The sequence below is a fragment of the Sinocyclocheilus anshuiensis genome, unplaced genomic scaffold (genome assembly GCF_001515605.1).
Source record: "Sinocyclocheilus anshuiensis isolate Anshui unplaced genomic scaffold, SAMN03320099.WGS_v1.1 scaffold249, whole genome shotgun sequence".
Classification (NCBI taxonomy): domain Eukaryota; kingdom Metazoa; phylum Chordata; class Actinopteri; order Cypriniformes; family Cyprinidae; genus Sinocyclocheilus; species Sinocyclocheilus anshuiensis.
Genome location: NW_015540871.1, coordinates 105,531 through 117,700, shown reverse-complemented (window position 1 = coordinate 117,700; position 12,170 = coordinate 105,531). Strand labels below are relative to the sequence as shown.

Below are 12,170 nucleotides of genomic sequence, written 5' to 3'. Positions count from 1 at the left end.
AAAAAAAAAAAAAGGTTTTAAATTGACTTAGGTGTGTTCAGTGAGGAAAAACCCAGTGTTTGTGTTTGCTCAGGCTTTGTGCTGTTTGTAGAGTCCTTCGTCAATACAGGTGGGCTGTTTAGAGACCTCCAGCTATTGTAAAGCACTCTCCTTGATTGAGGGTATTGAAATGCCAGACATTACTGTGAGCCAAATAGGATCTCCTCCAAATCACCCTTAGGGTGGCGAGTGAATGCTCTTTTCTAGAACTGCATTCTAGAAGATCCCATCTGTAGATACTTATAATGCACTCTGAACAAAATAAAATATCTCAACATTTAAGTATTTAAACATGTAACACGTAATTTGATTCAGCATCTTTATACAGTTGCAAGCTGCTTTTTTGTTTTGTTTTGTTCAGCAAAGATGCATTAAATTGATCAAAAGAGACAGTAAAGACATTTATAATGTTAAAAAAGATTTCTTTTTCAAATAAATACTGTTCTTTTAAACTTTCCAATCATCAAAGAATCTTGAAATGAAATGTATTGCCATTTTCACAAAAATAGTGAGCAGCACTGTTTGCAAAATGGATAAATGTTTCTTGAGCAGCAAATCAGCACATTAGAATGATTTCTGAAGAATCGTGTGACACTTAAGACTGGAGTAATGACTGCTGAGAATTTGTCTTTGCCATTACATAAATTAATTACAGTTTAAAATGTATTCAATAGAACATGTATTTAATTATATTTTAAATTTATTCATTTTATCATTTTACTTTTCAATTTCACTATATTACTGTCTTTACTACATTTTTGTTCAAACATGTGAAATTTGTAAATACAGTCATTTTATTTACCATATATTTAATATGACAAATGTAAGGACAGAATGTGTGTTTTTGATGTTTGAGGTTTTAGGAGCCACTGTGGAGACGACTTTTCTGGCCCAGAACTTTTCTGTGGTGGAAATGTGTGAGAAGGCTTCAGACTGGGCTCTGGCACCCTGCCTGCATCTGCCAGAAACGGCTGTCTTTTTTTTTTAGTGTATATTAGATCAATTCCTTTGAGCCAGGAGTAGGTCCTAAATACTGCTCTGGTACTGTAACTGTTTAGGGCTTTTCACACTGCACTTAACCCCGGGTTATCGTCGTTCTAAACACCGCTTTTAACCCCGGGTAAAGAAACGTTTCACACCTGTAATTTGAAAACAGTGTTACTTAGCCCCGCTTTTTACCCGGCGTTATGAAACCCTGCACCGGAGCAGGGTTAGAACCGCATTTGCAGTGTTAACCACGTATTGTGGTGCAAAGTTTGTTCAGTGTGAAACGGAGCGGTGTTTGCTTGTTGCTGCTGGACACTTGGCAACAGACAGCCAATCAGAAATTGAGCAGCGAGGCTCATGTCACATCAGTAACAGGAAACGTGCGTTGTGTAAACAGCAGCCGGTGAGAGAAAAGTAAGAAATGTCAAAAGACGGAAAGCATGTGAACTGGAGTGATGAGGAGATGGTATTATTCCTACAGTTATGGTCAGAAAGTCTGTTCAAGACAAATTGGAAGATGTAGGCGGCGGCATTTAAAAAAAAAACTGGCAAGACGTGGGAAAAGCCGTGTAAACAGGTTGCCTGCTGTTCGTCCAATCAGTGACAGCGACACCGCAAATATGCAAATAAGAACGTTAACCCGGGGTTTAAAAATGTACAGTGTGAAACTTCTGTTAATGAATACCCAGGATTAACATTTATCCCCAGGTATAGTATGAGCAGTGTGAAATGTGATCACAGATAACCCAGGTTTCTGTTTAGCCGGGGTTAAGGATGACCCAGGGTTAACAATTTCAAGTGTGAAAGTCTTCTGTTCCCATTGAGGGAGTTTTTTGTATTGGAGATTTATGCTTACTGACAATATATTGGCCTTGGCCAAAGTCAGCATGGGGCAATTTGATGCTGCTTTACCTCAGTTTAACCTCTGCTGACAATGGTAAAAAGAGGCTAGAGGTGACCTTTTCATTGCAAAGTCCACCACCAAAGTACTCTTACTCAATGCATTCATTACTTTGTATTTACCCAGGAGGAGGATGTTGGGGCGGATGCCAGGAAGTGGAATGTAAAGGCGAAGGTGATTCCTGCCTTGACCTGGCTGAATGTAGAGTAGAAGGGGATGGGAATGGGAATGGTTTTAAATTAACTGAGGAAGTGGTCTGTTGGTCATTAGAGGTGGAAGCTATGTCTAGGGCCTTATGATTTTGCGTGGATGGAATTCGCAGAATAAGTAGGTCAAATCAAAACGTGATATGGACTAGTGTCTGTGAATATTCAACTGCAAAAATACTATTTAAATATGAATCCTACCTGTTCTACGTGTCTCAGTGTGAATGAATGGCGCAGACGTGTGGTTTCGTTTACTACCGTAGACTGTATAAAAACATGGACATAGTGTCCGTGACGTCACCCATAGGTTTCTGAAGAGCATTTTGGAGCCGGCTGTCGCCATCTTGGCAGTACGTCATTGCACGTCACTCCTGTGGATGATCGAAAATGGGCAAAGGACGTGGGTGGAGCTGGTTGCTGAAAGTCACAAATTGAATTTGTCACAAAATCAAAAGTCACAAAATCTATTAATTAGAGATGCTTTTGATTATTAAAATTTAATGAAACCATTCAAATGTAATTCAGAAAATTAATGGAAAACTGAATTTTGTAAAAATAAAACTGAATTTGGGAAAAAAATAAAACATTTCATAGGGCCTTACAATTTAATTTTTGTTAAACTTTTAATAAATTGCTGTTAAATATTGTAAGTTTCATGATTTCAATTAATTAATAGACATGCTTTTTGATTAATAAAATTTAATTTAACCATTAAAACAGAGTCTAGACAAATTAAAACGGGGAAAAAATCGGAATCCAGAAAAATGAAAACAAAAAATAAATGAAACTGAATTTGGGGAATAATAAAACAGATTTGATAGGTGTCTCCTCACCGGCTGCAGAGTAACTGCAGTATAAACAGTGTGGTAGGGAAATATGACTCTCTATTCATACAGCCTTCTTCATAGGAAAAGTGTTGTTGCCACATGCCTGCCATCTGTTCTCAGAACACTTAATCAGAGCAGAAAGAGCTAGATCAGCTGTCTGAACACAGGAGGAGTCACTCGAATCCCACTTGTCACAGGGTAACACTTTTGCATAATGCCCGCCTATGTTCTACCTTGGCAGGCCGCGAACACTGTAGCTTGTTCGTGTGGTTAACATCATGTCGAGAAGACCCTGTGTCCTACGCTGTGAAAGTACATTTGTTTTATTTTCACTTCCGAAAGATGAGGCTGTAAAGAATCGGTGGTTAAAATTCACAGCAGAACCACCCCAATGGTAACCCCATTACCATTATTTGGACCAGCTGGCTCCACTGAATCACAACCTGTAAGTATGATAAATAATAATAAATAATTTATATTTTCTATTTGGCGTTCAAAATACAGAGATATGGCAATGGGCATATCGTTTCTGACATGCGCTGTACACGGTACACCAATCACAACAGACTGGGCCATCTGACCAATCAGAGCAGAGTAGGCTCACGGAAAGGAGAGGTTTAAAGAGACTGACTCTTAGAACTGCTTTGAACGAATAGTTTGAGAATCATTGGAAAATGAGGTGATATTAAATGCATATCTTGAGAAAATAAAGTGTTTTTTGACCTTGCATGCATGTAAACCTATTGTAGGAGACTCCCAAAACAATATTAGGAACCTTAAAAATGGCATAATAGGGGCACTTTAATATCTGTGCATCAGTATTTTAGTTTTTTTTTTTTTTTTTTACTATTTATATTTATTTGTTTTATTTAGACATTTATTTGGGTGTTTGGACATTTATGTAGACAAAGTATATAATTTCAATATCTGATATTTATCGGTTATTAGACAATTTTTAAATCTGTGAATCTATTGACATTTTTAGTATTTTATTCATAAAATATATATTTATATCAATATTTTAGTTTTTAGTGTTTTATATCTATTTATATTTGTTTTATTTAGACATTATATTAAACATTAAAACTAAAAATCTTTATATCTGACATTTACTGGTTATTGAACCTAATTTTAATAACTGTGCATCAGTGTTATCATCAAATGACGGTGATATTATCACACATACTTTTCCAAATAACTTGAATAGTTGGTTGTCTATTCTCGGTGTCATAAGAGATGGATGCCCTCCTCTCTCTCATCACCTCATCACTGTCAAGGTGAGACCTAAACATCTACTCAGTGGTTCAGTCTTGTCGTCCTTTAAACTGTGAACACATATTCTAAACGTATCAGTTACTTTTCAAAACAAGTTTGTGTGCTGACGGTTGCCCTGCCATACCTGTAATGTAACATTGGAGAGTCTCTGGGGAAGAGCGGGTCTTTTGTGAAGCTAGGAATCAAGTGGCTGTGGGAGAAGCCGACAGGCTTTCTGAATAGCTGTACCGAGCCCTTAGAGCTGCTAGTGGATCAGGTTACGGACTTGAAGAATTTTTAACTGCTTTGTCTGCTGGAAGGACCCGCTGATCTATGGGGGCTCACTATGGGGCCGCAGGCTTTGAGATGGGGCCCGCTGCTCTTTGGGGCTCCATTGACTTCTGTTGAAGTTTGCTGCATCTGCCTAAAAAAAGGAAAGTTGTCCAAACATCTTGTGTTGTTTAGCCTGAATTTTCCTTGCTACTACTGTACAGTGTTTTGATCACTACATTGAGTGTCTCATCACTGAGTATGGGTGTTTCTCATACAAAGGAAGTGGTTCCTCTCCTTTTATTATGAAGGAGGTTGGTGGAAGTTTCTGTCTTAGATGTCAGGTATTCTCTAGTTGTTGTGAAGTCACATGTAACACAATTTTGTTGTATGGAAGAAAAAAATACATTTTGATTTGTAAGTAAAAAGTAAAATGCTTTTGGATTAAAATGTGTATATTGAGACCTAATTTAGCAACTGTCATGATGCCTTAACCCGAAGGTTGTGGGTTCGAGTCTCAGGTCCGGCAGGAATTGTCGGTGGGGGGAGTGAATAACCAGCACTCTCTTCCACCCTCAATACCACGACTGAGGTGAGACCCTTGAGCAAGGCACAGAACCTCCAACTGCTCCCCGGGCACCGCAGCACATGGTTGCTCACTGCTCCGGGTGTGTGTTCACTACTATGTGTGTGCACTTGGATGGGTTAAATGCAGACCACAAATTCCGAGTATGGGTCTCCATACTTGGCCACACGTCACTTCACTTTTCACTTTCCCCTTCCAGTTCACTTTTAGACCTGGATTGATGAGCATTTCTTATTCAGATAATATGTTGATATTTTTTTCCAGTGTGTCTGCAGCATGATTGGATGGAAATCTGATCCTTCTTGTCACACTTGTATGCGGTCTGTGTGTCAACTGAAGCATTTCTGTCATTTACGGTACTTTAAAAACATTGAAAGAATGCATTCAAAATACTTTTGCCATGTCTTGCATTTCCTTTAATTTCAACCCCTCAGAAAAGAAAAGAAATGAGATTCCAAGTAATTTCTCAGATTTCTCAGTCTATCAGGGTGATGTGATTTATTTATCAGTGCAACCTTGTTACATATTACTTTCATAGTTGAATGACAACACATGCATTTACACCCTAATTTAAATGTGGTGAAAATCTGTTCCAGATCACCTTTAAATGTGGTTTCAGTGATACGATCATATTCCAGACACAAGGCTTTTGACATAATGTATTGTGATCCCAGCCTGATCACCAAGGGGTCATAAGATTGTTGTACTCTAAATAATGTCAGTAGATGATTTGGAGAGGGGCTCTTTCACATGATGGATTCATTCGTAGAGAAATGAGAACATTTTTGGCCCAATAATATGCCTCAAATAAATGGATATTTATTTAAATCGAGAAGTAAAAATGTGCTAGCTGGCTCCAGTCTGGAGAAGAGTCGCCTGTTTATTATGTCTATTTTCCAGCTGTGTAAAAGCACATTCTATCCAAGAATATCTGTATCAGCTTATAAAATACACTGTAGTGTAAATGCTGCTGACTGCTGTTGAGTGGATAGGAGCTTTAAAACAAAATGCCCCATGATATATGGCTCCTCATTATGTCTTTTCTTCATGTCTGCAGGGTCAGAGGTAATTTCCAGCTACAGCAGCAGTAGCAGCAGCAGCAGTAGCGTCATGGCAGAGTCGGTTATACCAGAGATGCCTCCAGCCATGTACCTGGAGAAGCCCAGCGTCGACTTCAGCTATGTGGGCATCGATGCCATCCTGGAGCAGATGAGGAGGAAGGCCATGAAACAGGGCTTTGAGCTCAACATCATGGTAGTGGGTGAGTGAACATTTCAAGCATTGATCTATGAGAAATTAGTCAGCTACATTTATATTAAATGATTGGACTGTACTGTATTGAAAGGAAACAGCACTACTCATTTGAAACGCGCCACACAGACCATTTATCCGCTCAGCTCAAAGTTCAAACGGTAGCGCAGTGCGAGCTTACCAGAGCAGATACATTTACTCGCTGATAAGTCTCAGTCATGCGACCACTAAACAGCGAAGAACACAAATGACTCTGTGATTTAAACTAGCTTAAAGCCGGATGAAACAGCGCTGACAAACAGCAGAAACACTGTGTGCAACGATGCAGTCAGAAGTCTTTTCAATATACAAATCACCATTATTTCCCATGAATTTACTGTAGTGTAAGTTACTGTACACTAACCGCACCATGGTATTGTGGCAGAAATGTGGGATATTCATATCCAGTTTTATTAGATTATTAATGTAGACATGTATTAAATATATTAAAGGAGTAATGAAATATAATTACAGTATTTTTTGTGATTTAAGCTGTAGCGTTTGTGCATTTGTACTAAATGAATTTAGTAGGGCTGTGTATCACCAGCAAAGTCACGATACGACTGTATCGATACTCGTATCGTCAAATCTCTGTGACGATACATCGTCGTATCGATATTTTGAACACAGCACTAGAATTTAGACTACTGTTTTTCATACAAATACCTAGAAACCATATAGTTACATTTTTACCATGGTATTGAGGTGCTGTATGTGGGGTTTTAACTGTGGTTATCACTAACTAAATGTATGCTATTATGGAAGACTGATGGATAATTTTAAAGGGGTCATGAACTGAAAATCAAAATTCCCTTGATCTTTTGACGTATAAGAGGTCATTGTACTATAAAAACATCCTGTAAGTTTCAGAAATCAAAACTTTCTTATTAGTCTAAAAACGGCTTATATTGAAGCCAATCTGCCAAAATGACAGGTTGTGGAATGTGCCACTTTATGATGTAATAGGGTGGCTAAACCTCGCCTCCGCAGAAGATCGGTGCACTGCCTGATTAGCCCCGCCCACCGGATTCGCGCATGTAGTGTAAATAAATAAAAATAGTTTTTAACCTAAATCACAGCAGCGTCCATCTGTGAAGGCTGTCGGCTGTCAAACATACACAGCTGTTAGCCAATCATAGCAGTGGGCATTTACTTCTGAGTCTACAATTTGCCACACCTATTCAAACAGAGCATTCTGATGAGGGGGGTCAAAACAGGACAGAAAATAGCCTATTACTTCTAAATTATATATTTTTTATGTAAAAATCTTGATTACATTATAAGTGGACCTCAAAATAATAAAAACAGTAAAAAATAATTTTAAAAAAGGCAGTTCATGACCCCTTTTATAAAACTCAAGCACTCAGAAGAATACATTTTTACTATAAAAAATTAGGTTGCTACAATTTTTTAAAGATGTTACTGTTTTTGATAATGGACATAAATTTGCACCTGTATCCTAACCAGTGGTCGACCGATATATCGCCGATATATTTGGAATTTTTTAAATATCGGCATCGGCTGATAAATCTTTCCATGTGGCCGATGTTTTTCAAAACGGTTTATGACACCATATCGTGCATTTATGCTTCCTCTTTAAGACAAGCCACTCAGATGTGAACTTGTGAAGCCAGCACCTGACAGACAGTAAAATGACCATTATTCACTTTCTAATGTGACAATACTAGGGGTGTGCGATATTGACAAAAAATAATATCTCAATATTTTCTGGGATTTTATCGATGACGATAATTAGACGATATTTTGCTGAGTGTGTTATTGTGCTGGTACCTTAAGGACTGCCGAAGACAGCTGACTCATAATGTTTTTAATATTCTTCGTATTCTGTGTGGTGGTCAGTTCATACTGATAGAAATTAATCTTTTCCAATAAGTTTAAACAGATTTTTACATTTTATGGGCACTTTTACCTTTATAAAGCCATTTTTTCTAGAAGTGTCCATTATCTTTTGAGTCAAATTCTTACATTTAATCAGGGAATTAGAATAATAAGACATTTGGGCTGTTACCAAGCAAATTAAATCAACACAGAAGCTGCATCTGAAGTGGCATTTAGATGTATTTACACACATGTATTTTGTTTAATGCAAGACATGAATGCATTTAACCTGCAATTACAAATGCATAAATAATGTTTTGATATATTAAACATAAAACGTTGAATACTGATATTTGAAATGATTTAAAACATGAAAAAAATCTATTAAAAAAAGAAAAAGCCAAAATGTGAAATTAAAACCGCCAGTAGGTGGCAGCAAATCACTGTTAATAAGTGAGTCATTGCGATTGAACCGAATCATTTAAACGGTTGATTCATTCAGGAATGAAACACCGTCATGTTGCTCAGAGACACAAAACAGCGCTGTGGCTGTATTCGGAATGATTTTTGTTGGCGAAATAGGGCAAAAACAAGCAATATGGTGTCTAAAACGTAAGTTTCTTAATTAACTTATTGTTTATTGAATTCAATGTCACATTTGTAATCATGGTATTTTTTGGAGAAAAACGGCACTCTTCGTGTGAAATTGACGAAAATGACGTGGTATAAATATATACATTTTCTGCCATGTCTTGAATTTGTGATCATTCTAAATGCATTTTAATAGACTGAATCATGCAGTGAAAGAAAACACACTAGTCTAGGCTTCACGTAATGTATGCGTGCGCTCTGTAGGGGTGTTTTGAATGGTTTTTGCAAAATACTCGATAATGTCAAAATCGCACATCTTTAAAACAACAATTACGATATTATCGCAGACGATATATATCGCACACCCCTAGACACTACGTTGTTTTACATACAATAACACTCCGACGTGCAGCAAAATCTTATTTAAATGTTCCGTGATAGATCAGATCCGCAGCTCTGGTGGGAGACACAGATGTTATATAAACGAATTCAAACAAAAATGAAACCGTGTTTATCTCACAAACAATCAAAAATCCTTCCTCAGATATGCGCGTTGTTCTCAGGTACTTCTAAACAAGATGCTGTTTTCCAGTGGACTCAAAAGCCGGTGCACTCCAGAACGAAAGCTGGGTCAACACGAGAACTCTATTAAGTAATAATAATAAGTTTGAATTCCTTTATATTTTTATTCAGGAATATCCGCTGTATTTGATTGCCCATGATTGCCGTAATATCGCATGTAGTATACCTTTTCATATGTTCCGGTCTTATTTAATGCTGCTGTATGCTGGTAACCAAACATGTACGCCTTCAGACTTGTATTATTTTTTACAATGAAACAGACAAGCAAAACGAAACAGATCAGAGACATAAATCTTTAGTATTAACCAACTATTCCATATTATAATTAAAACAACCTGTTGCTCGGTAAACTATATATGTATTGTATATAAAATACATGGAATTACACATACTATTTTTGACATTAATTATATTAATATTTGTTCATTAATTATGAATGTTAGAAAGGCTGCACTTAACCTTGTTTATTTAAGTGTTATCTCTGTTGTTTTACATTTTAATTGTTTAGGTTTTGTAATTATATATATATATATATACAGTATATATATATATATACAGTATATATATATATATACAGTATATATATATATATACAGTATATATATATATATACAGTATATATATATATATACAGTATATATATATATATACAGTATATATATATATATACAGTATATATATATATATACAGTATATATATATATATACAGTATATATATATATATACAGTATATATATATATATACAGTATATATATATATATACAGTATATATATATATATACAGTATATATATATATATACAGTATATATATATATATACAGTATATATATATATATACAGTATATATATATATATACAGTATATATATATATATACAGTATATATATATATATACAGTATATATATATATATACAGTATATATATATATATACAGTATATATATATATATACAGTATATATATATATATACAGTATATATATATATATACAGTATATATATATATATACAGTATATATATATATATACAGTATATATATATATATACAGTATATATATATATATACAGTATATATATATATATACAGTATATATATATATATACAGTATATATATATATATACAGTATATATATATATATACAGTATATATATATATATACAGTATATATATATATATACAGTATATATATATATATACAGTATATATATATATATACAGTATATATATATATATACAGTATATATATATATATACAGTATATATATATATATACAGTATATATATATATATACAGTATATATATATATATACAGTATATATATATATATACAGTATATATATATATATACAGTATATATATATATATACAGTATATATATATATATACAGTATATATATATATATACAGTATATATATATATATACAGTATATATATATATATACAGTATATATATATATATACAGTATATATATATATATACAGTATATATATATATATACAGTATATATATATATATACAGTATATATATATATATACAGTATATATATATATATACAGTATATATATATATATACAGTATATATATATATATACAGTATATATATATATATACAGTATATATATATATATACAGTATATATATATATATACAGTATATATATATATATACAGTATATATATATATATACAGTATATATATATATATACAGTATATATATATATATACAGTATATATATATATATACAGTATATATATATATATACAGTATATATATATATATACAGTATATATATATATATACAGTATATATATATATATACAGTATATATATATATATACAGTATATATATATATATACAGTATATATATATATATACAGTATATATATATATATACAGTATATATATATATATACAGTATATATATATATATACAGTATATATATATATATACAGTATATATATATATATACAGTATATATATATATATACAGTATATATATATATATACAGTATATATATATATATACAGTATATATATATATATACAGTATATATATATATATACAGTATATATATATATATACTGTATATAATTTTTTATTTTTATTTTTGTAGATGTTTCAGCAAAAGAAAAGGAAAGGCTGTACTAATTGTTACCTCAGCTAAATTTAGGTTATAATAAATATTTATGCATAATAAATAATAAAAACCGATACCGATCTTTTAAAGCCTTCTTTTTATCATTTATAACTATTTATAGTGATACTCCAATCTGGATTTTTAGACATTTATTCAGGGCCTGAATTTCATTTTTGAAAACGGGGGGAATTCCCCTCTTAGGTGACAGCACGGACTGTGCTTTCACACAGGAGTCCGCTACAGATCCGCGCTAACATTTATCCATTATTTTGATTTCAAATCCAAACATTGTCACTGAAAATGCATTTTCAGCATTGCAATTATTTTTTTACACAGTACAATAATACAATCTTTCACAGACATGTTTAAACACAAATATAAATAAATATATAATAAATATAAGCAACACATTATTCAATGCTTTTTACTTTTGCATTTACTTCTAGATTTATATATTAAGTTGCTCAAGCAAGTGGCAAAACATTTAAACTACTTTTCTTACGTTGTCACAAACTTACCATTGACAGAAATAGTCAGCATTACTGCGTTTCCTTTTGCATTGAAATCTTTATTACAACCAATCCTGCGGTTCATAAAGAACTTTGTTTTCCTACCTCCACGAGTGCCATCTATTATTGCCTTGTTTAT

At 33.3% G+C, this 12,170-nt stretch overlaps 1 protein-coding gene across 3 annotated transcripts in view; it reads left to right on the top strand.

The window, feature by feature from the left end:
• The window catches only part of LOC107688081 (neuronal-specific septin-3-like), a 97,434-nt gene that overhangs the window by 68,653 nt on the left and 16,611 nt on the right, over positions 1-12,170 (top strand). For all 3 annotated transcript variants that reach the window (XM_016485629.1, XM_016485630.1, XM_016485631.1), the window contains one exon: positions 6,128-6,331. In XM_016485629.1, coding sequence (XP_016341115.1) covers positions 6,128-6,331 — 204 coding nt within the window. The remainder of the gene's footprint in view (positions 1-6,127; positions 6,332-12,170) is intronic.